Source organism: Rhinatrema bivittatum, chromosome 6, assembly GCF_901001135.1.
Source record: "Rhinatrema bivittatum chromosome 6, aRhiBiv1.1, whole genome shotgun sequence".
In the NCBI taxonomy this organism is placed as follows: domain Eukaryota; kingdom Metazoa; phylum Chordata; class Amphibia; order Gymnophiona; family Rhinatrematidae; genus Rhinatrema; species Rhinatrema bivittatum.
This window is the reverse complement of record NC_042620.1, coordinates 688,666-704,760: the sequence shown is the minus strand read 5'-3', so window position 1 is coordinate 704,760 and position 16,095 is coordinate 688,666. Positions and strand designations below refer to the sequence as shown.

At 41.5% G+C, this 16,095-nt stretch overlaps 1 protein-coding gene across 1 annotated transcript in view; it reads left to right on the top strand.

The window, feature by feature from the left end:
* The window catches only part of LOC115093339 (unconventional myosin-X-like), a 556,890-nt gene that overhangs the window by 500,080 nt on the left and 40,715 nt on the right, over positions 1–16,095 (top strand). Inside the window, exons 38-39 of the mRNA XM_029604967.1 lie at positions 4,239–4,256; positions 14,776–14,878. Coding sequence (XP_029460827.1) covers positions 4,239–4,256; positions 14,776–14,878 — 121 coding nt within the window. The remainder of the gene's footprint in view (positions 1–4,238; positions 4,257–14,775; positions 14,879–16,095) is intronic.

Here is a 16,095-nt window from a genome sequence, read left to right as displayed (position 1 = left end):
GACAATATAACAGGTATAACACTAGGGGAGAGAGGGTCAGAACATTGGATGTAACATGGTTATAACTAACAGCTTATATACAGACATAATGGGATTATTGTCAGTTGTATAGAGAATAACTGTTCCTAGTAGTGTTTGTCCATAAAGGCATGCGTTGTCGTTTGTGGTGTGTGTGATTAGCCGATTCCGTCTTTGAAGGCTTGTCTGAAAAGCCATGTTTTAAGTAATTTTTTGAATATTTTAGAGTTGTTTTGAAGTCTTAGGTGTTAAGGCAGTGAATTCCAGAGGTGGGGTCCTGCTATGGAAAAGGCTCTGTTTCTTACTGTGGTTAGTTTGGTGTTTGAGACTGAAGGTATGTCTAGTTGTGATTTGTTTTCTGTTCTCATGTGGTGTTGTGAGATGTGTTTCTGAATAATGTCATTTAGGCATGTGCTTTCACTGTTGTGGATTGTTCTGTGTATTATGGTTAGAGTTTTGTATTCGATTCTCTTTTCAACAGGTAACCAGTGTAGGCTCTTAAGTACCGGAGTGATGTGTAAATAAATGTTGGTTGCCTTTGTTATAGCTTCTTTTAATTTGGACTACTGTTGTTCCACTTTACCTATTTCCTCCCAGCCCTCTAGCTCATCCTTAAGGTACATTGTCATTTTACCAAAGTCTGTGTATTTGAAATCCAGGACTTTGTTCTTCCTGTGACTTCTCTGCCTCTTGGCTGTTATATCCAGCCATACCATCTGATGATCACTGATACCCAGGTGGGCACCTATCCAGACATTTGAGATACTTTCTCTATTTGTGAGTACCAGATCCAGTATCGCTCCTCCCCTCATGGGTTCCATCACAATTGTCAGAGCAGAGTCCCTTGAAAGGCATCCACAGCTCTCTACGTCTTGCAAATTCTGTAACAAGGATACTCCAATTCATATTTAAGAGATTAAAATCACCAACCAGCAAAACTGCTCCCTTCCTTCCCACTTTTTGGATGTCTTCATCCAAATCTCTATCTAGTTCTTCTGACTAGGCTTGTAGACCGTGCCATTATATCTTGTAGTATAACCACCACAGCACTTCCTCCGTTCCCCATGACCCTTGTATTTCCATTGCTCGGATAAAGTTTTTGTCATAAAGAGCTACTCTTCCCTCATTTCTGTTATCTCTATCCAAGTATGGCTGTATCCATTAGGTATACTCACTGAACCCTGTTTCTATAATAGTAACAATATCCAAGTCTGCTTCCACCATTTTGGCCTGCAGATCTAGAATTTTATTGCCCAGAATACGAGCATTTGTGCTCATAGCTTTCCAACTCTTCTCACTCAGCTTGCTGCTTTTCCTGGACACCTTTTCTGTCCTATTGAGCTGATTTTTGTTAATTTCATCACTCCCTGTATTGGTTGGAGGTGACATTCCAACTTCCTTCTGCCACCCCGTCTTTTAGTTTGAATGCCTTATGATATATGACTTGATATACATAGTAATCCCCGAAGAGCACCACAGGCTGGCTACCTTTGACCCGGTGAGCCTCAGGACCCCGGGTGTTCTCTTCCACGCTTGTTGGTCCGATCAGAGGGAGTTGGTCACAATCTGTCAGGCAGGCAATCCCCCCGGAATTTATTTCTAAAATATCAATTCAATTTAAGAACTTGTAAATTTTGGATGATTTCAATATTCATTATGATTCATTATTTGTTTTTCCCAAGAATTAAGCTTATTTCAGTGGATAGATAGACTTTCCAAGTGATGAGGCAGGGCATTCACTAGATCTTATTTTTCATCAAGGAATGACATCTTAAAACTTGAGGTAGATTTTAAAAGCCGCGCACATGCATCCACGTGCACGTGGTTCCTGGCGTGCGCACATGGATGCACCAATTTTAAAACATGCACTCGCAACCGCATGCAAGTTATAAAATACAAAACCTGTGCACACGTGTGCCCAATTTTATATCGGCATGTGCAGGCGGGTCATGACTCACGCGTAAGGGGGTGATTTTTAAAAAAAATCGCAAGCAGTCTTCCCCCAGTTCCCTCCCAGTCTGCTCCAATTAAGGAGCGGACTGGGAGGGAACTGCAGAATCTAAAAATAGTAGAGAGATATTGGATGCCATGCAAGTAATTTTGTTCAAACAAATGGTAAATGAACCCACTAGAGAAGGAACTATACTCGACTTAGTGCTCACTAATGGAGATAATGTCTCTGATGTCCAGGTGGGCGCCCACCTCAGCACCAGTGATCATCAAACGGTATGGTTTAATATCACTAAAAAAATATGGAAAAGAAGCACAAAGACCCAAGTTTTACAGTTCAAAAACACGGACTTTGAAGAAATGGGGAAGTACCTAGAGGAAGAACTAAAAGGCTGGGAGAACGAGAGAGATGTGGATCAGCAGTGGACCAATCTAAAAGGAGCAATTACCAAGGCAACTACTCTACTAGCTCTGTAACTACTCTATATGTAGCTCTGTAACTCCTTCGCAACACTTTTATTTCCCCACACCCTCACTGTTTCCCTTGCCTCCTGCCCCCCCCAATTTTATATCGGCATGTGCAGGCGGGTCATGACTCACGCAATTACCAAGGCAACTACTCTACTAGCTCTGTAACTACTCTATATGTAGCTCTGTAACTCCTTCGCAACACTTTTATTTCCCCACACCCTCACTGTTTCCCCCCCCCACCCACCTCCACCACCTTCCTTCCTCTAAGCAGCTTCCTCTTTCTGTTACCAACTCACCATCCTCACCGTTACCCACAGCTCACTTGTACAGTTTCACCCCCCTCCCCCCCCACTTATTACACCCTTCCCCCCGCCTCTTGTACAATTACTCATAATGCTCGCCATATCTCGTGTACAGCACCCCTCCCTCCCTCCACCACCCTACCCTCTTCCCCCCTCCCTTTTATTGCCCCTGCTTCCCCTGTCACCCTCCGCCTCCCCAGCCCCTCCTCCTCCCCCTCCCCCCCACGCCTCACCTTCCACCCCCCGCCCCACCTCCCCCTGTAATTAATTAATTTTGTCTAACTTTGTATAATATTATCTAATTCTTCTCTAATATGGTTTATCATATAATTCTAATATGGTTTATCATATAATTCTTCTCTAATATGGTTTATCATATATAATCGCGTTTTAACTGTGATGCATGTTGGCACCACAGTAAAGTTAACCTACCTTTTAACTATTTATCTTTCTTCCACCTATCATTGTAATTTCCTTTCTCAGTTACATGTAAACCGACATGATGTTTTTTACGAATGCCGGTATATAAAAGTTATAAAATAAATAAAAATAAAATGTTAGAAATGTAAAGAAAAGCAAAAGAAAAATGAAAACTATCTGGTTCTCAAAGGAGGTGGCTGACAAAATTAAGGCTAAAAGAACAGCGTTCAAGAAATATAAAAGATCCCAAAGGGATGAGCACAAAGAACAATATTTGAGTCAACTGAGGGAGATGAAGAAATTAATAAAGTCAGCAAAAAGTCAAGCGGAAGAGATGATTGCCAAGGAGATAAAGAATGGTAACAAAACATTTTTCAGATACATCAGTGAAAAGAGAAAAGTTCAAAGTGGTATAATGAAATTGAAAGGTGGAAATGATCAATGCGTGGAGAGTGACAAAGAAATGGCAGAAATATTAAATGAATACTTCAGTTTTGTGTTCACTAAAGAAGACCCTGGAGAAGGACCATCTCTACACAACAAGAAACTGGAAGGAAGTGGAATAGAAGAAAACCCTTTTACAGTGGAAAATGTATGGGAAGAGCTAAAGAATCTGAAAGTGGACAAAGCCATGGGACCTGATGGGATTCATCCAAGGATACTGATGGAGCTCAGAGATGTGCTGGCGGGTCCGCTGTGTGACCTGTTCAATAGATCCCTAGAAACGGGAGTGGTGCTGAGTGATTGGAGAAGAGCGGTGGTGGTCCCGCTTCACAAGAGTGGAAACAGAGAGGAGGCTGATAACTACAGACCGGTTAGCCTCACTTCGGTGGTGGGAAAAGTAATGGAGTCACTGTTGAAAGAGAGAATAGTGAACTATCTACAGTCCGGAGAACTGCTGGACCAGAGGCAGCATGGATTCACCAGGGGAAGATCCTGTCAGACAAATCTGATTGACTTTTTTGACTGGGTAACCAAGGAATTGGATCAAGGAAGAGCGCTCGATGTCATCTACTTAGATTTCAGCAAAGCTTTTGATACGGTTCCGCACAGGAGACTGGTGAATAAAACGAGAAGCTTAGGAGTAAGTGCTGAGTTGGTGACCTGGATTGCAAACTGGTTGACGGACAGAAGACAATGTGTGATGGTAAAATGGAACTCTCTCTGAAGAGAGAGCGGTTTTAAGTGGTGTACCGCAAGGATCGGTGTTGGGACCGGTCCTGTTCAATATCTTTGTGAGCGACATTGCGGACGGGATAGAATGTAAGATTTGTCTTTTTGCGGACGACACTAAGATCTGCAACAGAGTGGACATGCCGGAAGGAGTGGAGAGAATGAGACGGGATTTAAGGAAACTGGAAGAGTGGTCGAAGATATGGCAGCTGAGATTCAATGCCAAGAAGTGCAAAGTCATGCATATGGGGAGTGGAAATCCGAATGAACTGTATTCGATGGGGGGGGGGGGGGAGGCTGATGTGCATGGAGCAGGAGAGGAACCAAGGGGTTATAGTGTCTAATGATATGAAGTCTGCGAAACAATGCGACAAGGCGATAGCAAAAGCCAGAAGAATGCTGGGCTGCATAGAGAGAGGAATATCGAGTAAGAAAAGGGAAGTGATTATCCCCTTATACAGGTCCTTGGTGAGGTCTCACCTGGAGTACCGTGTTCAGTTCTGGAGACCGTATCTACAAAGAGACAGAGACAAGATGGAAGCGGTACAGAGAAGAGCGACCAAAAAGGTGGAGGGTCTTCATCGGATGTCATACGAAGAGAGATTGAAGAATTTAAATATGTACACCCTGGAGGAAAGGAGGAGCAGGGGTGATATGATTCAGACCTTCAGATACTTGAAAAACTTTAACGAGCCAAAGACAATGACAAACCTTTTCCGTCAGAAAAAAATCAGCAGAACCAGAGGTCACAAGCTGAGGCTCCAGGGCGGAAGACTAAGAACCAATGTCAGGAAATATTTCTTCAAGGAGAGAGTGGTGGATGCCTGGAATGCCCTTCCGGAGGAAGTGGTGAAGTCCAAAACTGTGAAGGACTTCAAGGGGCGTGGGATCAACACTGTGGATCCATCAGGTCTAGAGGAAGTGTATAAAGAGGAGGCAGCAAAACACTGCATGGAACGGCAGTAGCCACAGAGGCATTCACGGAGCGGGATGCCAGTGGTTAGTGTTCCACCTTCACGGAGCGGAAGGATGGAGGCCTGTCATCTCCAAATTTTAAAAAAAACCAAAAACAGGGGTGGGCAAGAGTATGTAAAATTAACGAAGAGTTCATAAGCTATAGGTATTACCAATTATTAGGCTTATTCAATATTTGTTGATAGATAATGTGGCTTTCAATGCATACTTCCCTTTCAATACATATCCAACATAGCTCTCTGCTTCAACAGCAGGGGAGAAGAAAAACTAATAGTTCACACATATCCAGCATAGCTCTCTGCTTCAATGGCAGGGGAGAAGTAAGAACATAAGAACATAAGAAATTGCCTTGCTGGGACAGACCAAGGGTCCATCAAGCCCAGCATCCTGTTTCCAACAGAGGCCAAAAACCAGGCCACAAGAACCTGGCAATTACCCAAACACTAAGAAGAACCCATGCTACTGATGCAATTAATAGCAGTGGCTATTCCCTAAGGGGCGGATTTTAAAAAGCATTTACATGCGTAAATCTGGGTTTTACGCATGTAAATGCACTTTACTCGAGTAAGTGGGCTTTTGAAAATTGCTACAATATATGCCATTGAATCATCCATAGGATTTATTCACATAAGTGCACTTTACGTGAGTAAATGGCTTTTGAAAATTGCTACAATAGTAGTTACATTTATGCGCGTAACTCCTTTGAAAATTACCCCCTAAGTATAATTGATTAATAGCCATTAATGGACTTCTCCTCCAAGAACTTATCCAAACCTTTTTTGAACCCAGCTACACTAACTGCACTAACTACCTTCTCTGGCAACAAATTCCAGAGCTTTATTGTGCGTTGAGTGAAAAAGAATTTTCTCCGATTAGTCTTAAATGTGTTACTTGCTAACTTCATGGAATGCCCCCTAGTCCTTCTATTATTCGAAAGTGTAAATAACCGAGTCACATCTACTTGTTCAAGACCTCTCATGATCTTAAAGACCTCTATCATATCCCCCCTCAGCCGTCTCTTCTCCAAGCTGAACAGCCCTAACCTCTTCAGCCTTTCCTCATAGGGGAGCTGTTCCATCCCCTTTATCATTTTGGTTGCCCTTCTCTGTACCTTCTCCATCGCAACTATATCTTTTTTGAGATGCGGCGACCAGAATTGTACACAGTATTCAAGGTGCGGTCTCACCATGGAGCGATACAGAGGCATTATGACATTTTCCGTTCTATTAACCATTCCCTTCCTAATAATTCCTAACATTCTATTTGCTTTTTTGACTGCTGCAGCACACTGAGCCGACGATTTTAAAGTATTATCCACTATGATGCCTAGATCTTTTTCCTGGGTGGTAGCTCCTAACATGGAACCTAACATCGTGTAACTATAGCAAGGGTTATTTTTCCCTATGTGCATCACCTTGCACTTGTCCACATTAAATTTCATCTGCCATTTGGATGCCCAATCTTCCAGTCTTGCAAGGTCCTCCTGTAATGTATCACAGTCTGCCTGTGATTTAACTACTCTGAATAATTTTGTATCATCCGCAAATTTGATAACCTCACTCGTCGTATTCCTTTCCAGATCATTTATATATATATTGAAAAGCACCGGTCCCAATACAGATCCCTGAGGTACTCCACTGTTTACCCTTTTCCACTGAGAATATTGACCATTTAATCCTACTCTCTGTTTCCTGTCTTTTAACCAGTTTGTAATCCACGAAAGGACATCGCCTCCTATCCCATGACTTTTTAGTTTTCGTAGAAGCCTCTCATGAGGGACTTTGTCAAACGCCTTCTGAAAATCCAAATACACTACATCTACCGGTTCACCTTTATCCACATGTTTATTAACCGCTTCAAAAAAATGAAGCAGATTTGTTAGGCAAGACTTCCCTTGGGTAAATCCATGTTGACTGTGTCCCATTAAATCATGTCTTTCTATATGCTCTACAATTTTGATCTTGAGAATAGTTTCCACTATTTTACCCGGCACTGAAGTCAGGCTCCCTGGTCTATAATTACCCGGATCGCCCCTGGAGCCTTTTTTAAATATTGGGGTTACATTGGCCACCCTCCAGTCTTCAGGTACAATGTGTCTGAAGTAATAAGCAAGCCAGAGATAGTTAATTCTAGTGTCTGTCTTTCCCACCCACTCAACCCCTGATTTTTAGGCACAAGACACTTTCTCATTAAAAATCAATCAGGGTCTTATCTAAAACATAATATTGTACCAGCCCTTATTGAAAGTTTAATTATCCCCTTGTAGGACACTAGCTGATTAATTACTAAATTCACCTGTAAATTTAAAGTACTCTCATTCCAACTCCCTTATTATCCTAAACTTAACTAGGAACTCAATAATACTAAGATGAAGGCAGCAGTCCAGCAGCAAGAGGGGGGCTTTCCAGTCTTTTGCATTGAGTGTCACATGTATGATTTTTTACCCGCCGGTGAGAGATTGTTTGTGTGCACTCGGTGCAAAGAGCTCCTGGCTCTCAGGGAACGAGTCCGATCTCTGGAGGCTAGAGTAGCAGACTTGGAAGAGCTGAGGGAGACAGAGAGGTACATTGATGAGACCTTTAGGGACATAGTAGCCAAGTCCCAAATCCATTCTGGCAGCCCCAGTGCTGCCTTGGATCAGAAAGGTCTCCCAGTAGGAGAACATCACCCTGGTATAGCAGGAAGTGATCCTGTAGCAAGGACCTGCTCTCCAGGTGATGTATTGTCCTCTCCCACTGAGGACAAATCTCCCAGGGCTACTGCCCAGGAGGGAAGGGTTAGGCCGGCCATCATAGTTGGTGATTCAATTATTAGAAATGTAGATAGCAGGGTGGCTGGTGGACGTGAGGACCGCCTGGTAACTTGCCTGCCTGGTGCGAAGATGGCAGACCTCACGCGTCACCTAGATAGGATTATAGACAGTGCTGGGGAGGAGCCGGCCGTCGTGGTACATGTGGGCACCAACGACATAGGAAAATGTGGGAGAGAGGTTCTGGAAGCCAAATTTAGGATTTTAGGTAGGAAGCTGAAATCCAGAACCTCCAGGGTGGCATTCTCTGAAATGCTTCCTGTTCCACGTGCAGGTCCCCAAAGGCAGGCAGAGCTCCAGAGTTTCAATGCGTGGATGAAACAATGGTGCAGGGAAGAGGGATTCAGCTTTGTAAGGAACTGGGGAAACTTTTGGGGAAAGGGGATACTAATAGTTCATGCATATCCAGCATAGCTCTCTGCTTCAACGGCAGGGGAGAAGTAAAACTAATACTTCACGCATATCCAGCATAGCTCTCTGCTTCAACGGCAGGGGAGAAGTAAAACTAATAGTTCATGCTTATCCAGCATAGCTCTCTGCTTCAACGGCAGGGGAGAAGTAAAACAAATAGTTCACGCTTATCCAGCATAGCTCTCTGCTACAACGGCAGGAGAGAAGAAAAACAACCAATAAGGGCTGAATAACATAGTCTGGGTAAACAAATAAGTATGTGTGTAGCTTGCTTATTGCGGCGGTTACTACCCCTAACTAATCAAGCTTGATATTTCACTTGGATGCAGCTCCATCACTGCTCTCTGCATTAATGGTGGGGGTGAAAGGGAAATAGAACCAAAGGTTACTAGGAGCCAAGAGAAACAGATAAGTATGAGAAAAAAAGAAGTGTGAGGCTTGCTGGGCAGACTGGATGGGCCGACTGGTCTTCTTCTGCCGTCATTTCTATGTTTCATTTCTATAAGTCTTATCAACAGGCTATTTTAGTTGCTAAAAAAGTTACTTTCTAATAGATTTACTTCTGCAGATTGTCGTTCAAGACAATTATTTCATTTAGTTTCATCTCCATATCCTCAAAATATGACTTTTGGTTCTACTGAGAAATTTGCATTGTATTTTTTTTTTTTTTTTTTTTACAAAGTGTACGCAATTGATAATAAATTTCCTGTGTTATCATGGAGGTTAGTTCAGATTTCAGCTGTGCATCAATTCTCAGGTTTTTCTTCTTAATTACTGGCATTTCATTATAGTTCTCAGTCAAGGTGAATTTTCTTTTAAAATCTATTCTTTTAACTACCTCTAAATTAGATGCTTTGCCTTCCAAATTAATTTAAAATTCAGTTTTGAATTTGGCTGCCTCATTAGCAGTTATTATAAATGTATTATTAACTACAGGTACTTTTCCTCCTGGGTTAAAAAAGGCAATGGTCCAACAACCATTGATTAAAAAAGAAACATCGGATCCTACTGAAGTTTCAAGTTAGACCAGTTTCAAATTTGCCCATTTATCAAAAATAATTGATAAGGTGCTTTTTAATCAATTAAGGGATTTTGTCTGCAACACCAATGTCCTTCATCCCTGTCAATCAGGTTTTCGGAGGGCACATAGTACTGAAACCTTTTCTTTCTTTGGTGAATGAATCATCAAAAATTGCACTGACAGTATTTTTAGATATTAGTTTAGCATTCAATACTGTCAATCAGTTGCTCATCTCTAGATTGTGTGAGATTGGTATTGCAGACAAAGCTTTGCCTTGGTTTTCTTTTTTTCTCTCATCCACTATTGTTTAATACCTTTATTTCTCTTTTGGCTACTATAATCCAGGATATGGGTTTTCATCCTTCGTTTTATGTGAATGATTGAAAGACAACTTTTTACAATTGGGCAAATTCTATTGACATTTATTTATTTATTTTTATTTTATTTAAAAACTTTTCTATACAGTCGCTAAGTTATATACCATCGCAACGGTTTACAAATAGGCACATAGACTAAGGTAAGTAAATGTAGGATATCGTACATTCTAACAGGTGCCAATAAAGTTTGGTTACAATTTAAAAAATAAAATCATTATTTGAGTAATGTTGGTCAAGTCCAGGTATATTATTGAGTTACTATCGCTTTGAAATATTACTTCTTAAATGTAGGATTGAGTAAATTCATTCTCATCTGCATTACATCTGCATTACATATCAACTTTTAACATCTGTTTAAATAGAGTGGCCAATTGGCTTACAGATCCTAGATTACAAGTGAACCCTTCAAAATTTGAGGTGGTGTGGTTTAGCACCAAGTCTGTTCCTTCAGGGGCAATATCTATGATGTTAGGAAAATCCATTCCCATAAAGTCTATAGTAACTTTAGGGGTACAGATGGATTCTTCTTTCACTATAACTAGTTTCATCTCAACGACTGTCCAGAAATCTTTTTTCTCAATGAGATATATCAGGAAACTTTATTCCTCTCTGGATGCAAAGGATTTAAAGTCTGTAATTCATGCTTTCATGATCTCGAAAATAGACTGCTGCAATTCCCTGCTGTTGGGTGTTTCTAATATTCAGCTGAAGTGCTTTCAATTGGTGCAGAATACAGCTGCTAGGTTGATTCTACGTCTTCATAAATATGACCATATATCCCCAGCTTTAAAACAATTACACTGTTGATAGAATTTGATTTAAAGTGTCAAGTATTATTTCTCATACTCTTTCATCTGGTTTCCCATCTTTTTTTTTAAACTGTTAATTCCTTACATTCCATTACGTGCATTATACTCATCTAACATACCCTCATTATCAGTTATTCGGTTGCAATCCACCAGGGAATCATCAATTAGCTTTCAAGCTCCTTCACTTTGGAATGCTTTTACATTTGAAATTCTCTCCCTATTGGACTATTTAAAGTTTAGAAAAGCTGTGAAGTCCTGGATATTTCATAAGGCATTTGATAATATTTAATTTGATGTCCTTTGTAAGTTCATTCCAATAGTCCTACAGAGCCATGTAGACAAGTCTCTCGACTGATGATTGTAATTGTGATTGGTGTATGTAATTATGCATTTCTATATTGTCTTAAATTCTGTGGAATTTTTGTATTGTCTGTAATGTAGATTTTTTGTTTATTTCATTTTATTGGCAATTATGATTGTGTTTGTATTGTACTGCCACTTGAGTAACATGTTTTATCAAGTAGGATATTGTTTTAATAAATGAAATTTATTTATTTATTTATTTATTTATTATTTTTGTTATACCGAGTTTCATGATAGGGATCACATCAACCCGGTTTACAAATAACAATGTGTGCAAAGTATAGCGTAACGTAATAAATATTTCCAATACAAATTTGAACTTTAAATACAGAGAATCAATTAAAAGGTGTGAGAAAGTTACAATAAAACAGGGAAAATTAACTTGGGACTGGAAGAGGGGAGAGGAATGAAACCCCAAACACACTAGAAATGATCCCTCCTGTTCCTTCCATCTCCCTGGAAGACCCTCCCCCAACATAATTAGTAAGTCCCATTCATCCCTTTAGAAGCCCTGCCCTCAAATCTAAAAAATTGTCACACCCCCTCCTCCCATCTTCTGCATTAAATTGTGAAGCCCAGGGCCTCTCCTGGGGCAGGAGGGAATCCCAGCTGCTACCTTGCCCATACCATCTTTTAAAATAACAATGGCTGACCTAAAGCTTCTGCTTGCAGCAGGACTGACCCAGGCAAATGGGACCTTGGGTCAGCCAGTGCCATTTTGAATGATGGCACCAGGAGGGCAGGAACAGGCGAGGATTAGTTGTGCCCTAGGGATAGCCCTTGTCTTTACAGTTTAAGGGGTTATGTGGAGGTGGGCGTTACAGAGGACATTGTAGGAAGTGAGCAACTTTTAACATTTGAGGGAAGTCCGTTAAAGCCCCAAGAACACACATTCCTGGTAGCAGCATGGGAGTCACTAAATTGTGGTAAAGCATTGCAAAAATATGCCATTTTACTGAGGTTTAGTTAATGTATTATTTATTAATGATTTGGATTTATTACTCAAGGTGGGATACAAGATATAAGAATGTCACCATTCTGTCAGAGTTAAGTAGTGGCAATTTACAGTAAGGACTAAGCTATAGGCCAATCACTAGGAATAGCTAATTTAAAACACCTGGTCGCAATTAGAAATTAACTATTCTTGCAAGCTTGCATATGTCTGGAACAAGCAGGTTAAGAGAATTTTATAAAGAAATAAAATAACAGTACTATCAGAGTTTAAATCAATATACGACCTATCAAAGTTTAAATCAATATACGACCTTAGACACAGAGAAAGAATATGGCGCAAAGACCCCACATCTCCTAACTCATCCGCCTACAAATCTTACCTTCACACATACCACCTTGCTATCCAAACTTCCAAACGTGACTACTATGCCACCAAAATACACCAATACACATTCAACCCTAAGGCCCTTTTCAGCTATGTTGCAGATCTGACCAAACCCATCACACCTTCCACCTCTGAAGTCGACACCAGCGTAAAGTGCGAAGAGCTAGCCCACTTTTTCCAAAACAAAATTTCCAACTTACTCCTCAGGTTCCCTCCCGCGTCGACCCCCATGCCCTTGACTCCTTTGTCCAGTACTTGTAAGCCCAACGACCACCCCCCTTCCCTCAAATACGCGCTACACACCTTGGACCCTACTTCCCCTAAGGAAATAGAGTCCATCCTCAAAAGAAGTAAGCCTGCTTCCCACCCTTCTGATAATATCCCCACTAAGGCGCTCCTCTCCATCCCCCAACATCATTGCTCAACCCTTAGCAGACATCATAAACTGCTCCTTATCCACCGGCACAGTCCCTGACACACTAAAACATGCAGTAGTCAAACCCCTCATCAAGAAGCCCTCACTAGACCCCAAAGACCCCTCCAACTACCGCCCCATATCTAATCTCCCCTTCATCTCCAAAATTATGGAGAAAGTAGTAAACGCTCAACTAATGGACTACCTAGAAGACAACAGCATCCTTCACTCCTCCCAATTTGGCTTCCGTAAGTACCTGAGCACTGAGGCTCTCCTACTCTCCCTCACAGACTCCCTCCTCATTGGCCTTGACCAGGGACACAATTTTCTCATCGCTTTCCTGGATATCTCAGCTGCCTTCGACACAATAAGCCACAATCTCCTCATTTCCAGCCTCGCAAACATCGGTATCTCCGACACTGCCCTCCTCTGGTTCAAATCCTACCTGGCTAACAGACGCTTCTCCGTGAAACTAGGCAGCTCTGAATCCTCCCATTTCCCTCTAGCTCAAGGAGTACCCCAAGGCTCCTCCCTCTTTAACATCTATCTCCTACCTCTTTGTCATCTTCTCTCAGACCTTGGTCTCAAATTCTACATCTATGCTGATGATGTCCAGATCATCATACCCCTCCATGAAACCATATCCGCTATCCTAAGCTTCTGGGAGGAATGCCTATCATCCATCAATGCCCTACTCACCTCCTTACAACTCGCCCTCAATGCCTCAAAAACCGAGCTCCTCCTCATCCACAACCATCAAACCTTTAAGCTCCTCCCCCCTAATGACCCTAAGACCCTCTCCTTAACCTCACAGCCCTCTGTCCGAAACCTCGGAGTCCTTATCGACCCTCTCCTGAACCTAAAAAATCACATCAGCTCCGTCCTCAAAGAAGGCTTTTACAAACTTAACATCATCAAAAAGCTCAAGCCTCTACTTCATACACATGATCTTAAAACAGTTGTCCAAGCCACACTTGCACCTAAGCTGGACCACTGTAACTCCCTATACCTTGGACTCCCCCACTCCACCATCAAACCCCTCCAGATACTTCAAAATGCTACGGCAAGACTTCTCAGCAACACACGTAAAACAGACCACATAACCCCTGTCCTTAAAGAACTGCACTGGCTCCCCATCTCATTCCGTATCCTCTTCAAAATCCTCACCATCATTCACAAATCCATTTACAAGAATGATTCCTCATGGCTCAGCGAACCACTCCAACTCACCCAATCTACCTGCCCTACCAGAGCAAACCTCGCTTGCACCCTTCAAGTCCCACCCCTCAAGAAGGCCCGCCTCTCTGCAACTAGGAACCGTGCCCTATCTATTGCCGGCCCAACGCAATGGAATGCCCTGCCCTCCCACCTCCGCCTTGAGCCATGCCCCTTGAAATTCAGAAAGATGCTCAAAACATGGCTCTTCCACCAGGCCTTTCCAGACTAGCCTGCCCTCCTCCCTCCTCCCACCTACGCCCTCGCCCCATCCCCCTTTCGCTGTAAATAGGTTCATATTCATTTTCAATTTTGTAAATATGTTCATATCCCTCACCCCCTCCTTCTCCCTTACTTGATTTTTCAGGCTCTTCCCTAGAGCCCCTATTCTCTTGTTCATTGTTCTCATAGTTCCCCCACCCCTGTTCAATGTAATTTCAACCTTTTGTTTTGATGTAAACCGATATGATGTGTATTTTAATGTCGGTATAAAAAAGATGTTAAATAAATAAATATACAGTGTTTCAGCAGTAGGATCAAGGCATTCAAGAGCATAAACAGGTAAGTGGTGCACTCAGTCATGTCATGGAGGGGGAAACGAAGCTCCTTATCTCTCGCTGCTGCTGCTTCTCAACTCACTCCATTTCCTCCTGAGTTCTCGTTTACTCTATGTGCAACATATTTTGTCTTTTCCTCTTGGTTCATAGACTAGCAGAGGATGGAAGCAAGCTGTATTTCAAGCTGTACTGTTTCTTGGATGTGGAGAGTGTCCCAAAAGAGGGCATGGAGTTTGCTTTTATGTTTGAGCAGGTAGGTCTTGCTTGCTGGTGCTGCAGCGAGTCTTTTTTTTTATGAAATTGTAATTTTATTGTTACAATATAAAGTACCCCACTCACAGGTACCAGAGAATAACCAACATTATAATACTGTACCCATTTTTTTTACTATCACAGATTCTGCAACAAAACTCTAAACATAACTCTGTTCGTACCTCTATTACAAGGGGGCATTCCATGAAGTTAGGAAGTAGCACATTTAAGACTAATCAGAGAAAATTCTTTTTCACTCAATGCACAATAAAGCTCTGGAATTTGTTGCCAAAGGATGTGATTAGTGCAGTTAGTGTAGCTGGGTTCAAAAAAGGTTTGGATAAGTTCTTGGAGGAGAAGTCCATTAATGGCTATTAATCAATTTTACTTAGGGAATAGCCACTGTTATTAATTGCATCAGTAGCATGGGATCTTCTTAGTGTTTGGGTAATTGCCAGGTTCTTGTGGCCTGGTTTTGGCCTCTGTTGGAAACAGGATGCTGGGCTTGATGGACCCTTGGTCTGACCCAGCATGGCAATTTCTTATGTTCTTAAGATTAGACTACCCCCACCCTTCCCTTCCCATCCCACACATTACATCATTGTATTAGCCAATACGTTTACATTACAATGTTAATTTTCATCTAGTTTACCCTGTTCCAAGTTCCTTAACCTTGTTCTATGTAATGCCTCTAGGCAAAAATTTATGTTCTGTTTCAATGTAAACCGATGTGATCTGTATTTCATACAGGAACACCGGTATAAAAAAAAATCTAAAAATAAATAATAAATTGTAATAATCAGGAACAAAATAATCATAGCAATGTAACAAAATAAAAATAACATAAGTAAGCTCAAGCAGAAGTGAAGAAAAAAATGTCTAATGGCTGTTGAAGAGAAGATTAAAGGATTCCCAAATCAGACACAAAGAGATGCATAAATTACTACTGGGGGAATTCTGTGCAAAGAAAACCTTAAAATTCTGCACACAAAACTTTAAATTCTGCAAAATCCTGCATATTTTATATTGGTCAAAATAACACAATTTACATGACAGTCTTTAAGTAATTACATTTAAAATTAATCAGAAAAAAGTTATTACTTAAAGATGCAGAATTTTAATTATTTTGAGCAGAATTTCCCTAGAAATTCACTGTAACAGTGTCCCTTCCACTCGCTCTCCCTACTCCCTTGGCCACTTTGCCTTCTCAGGCCCCAA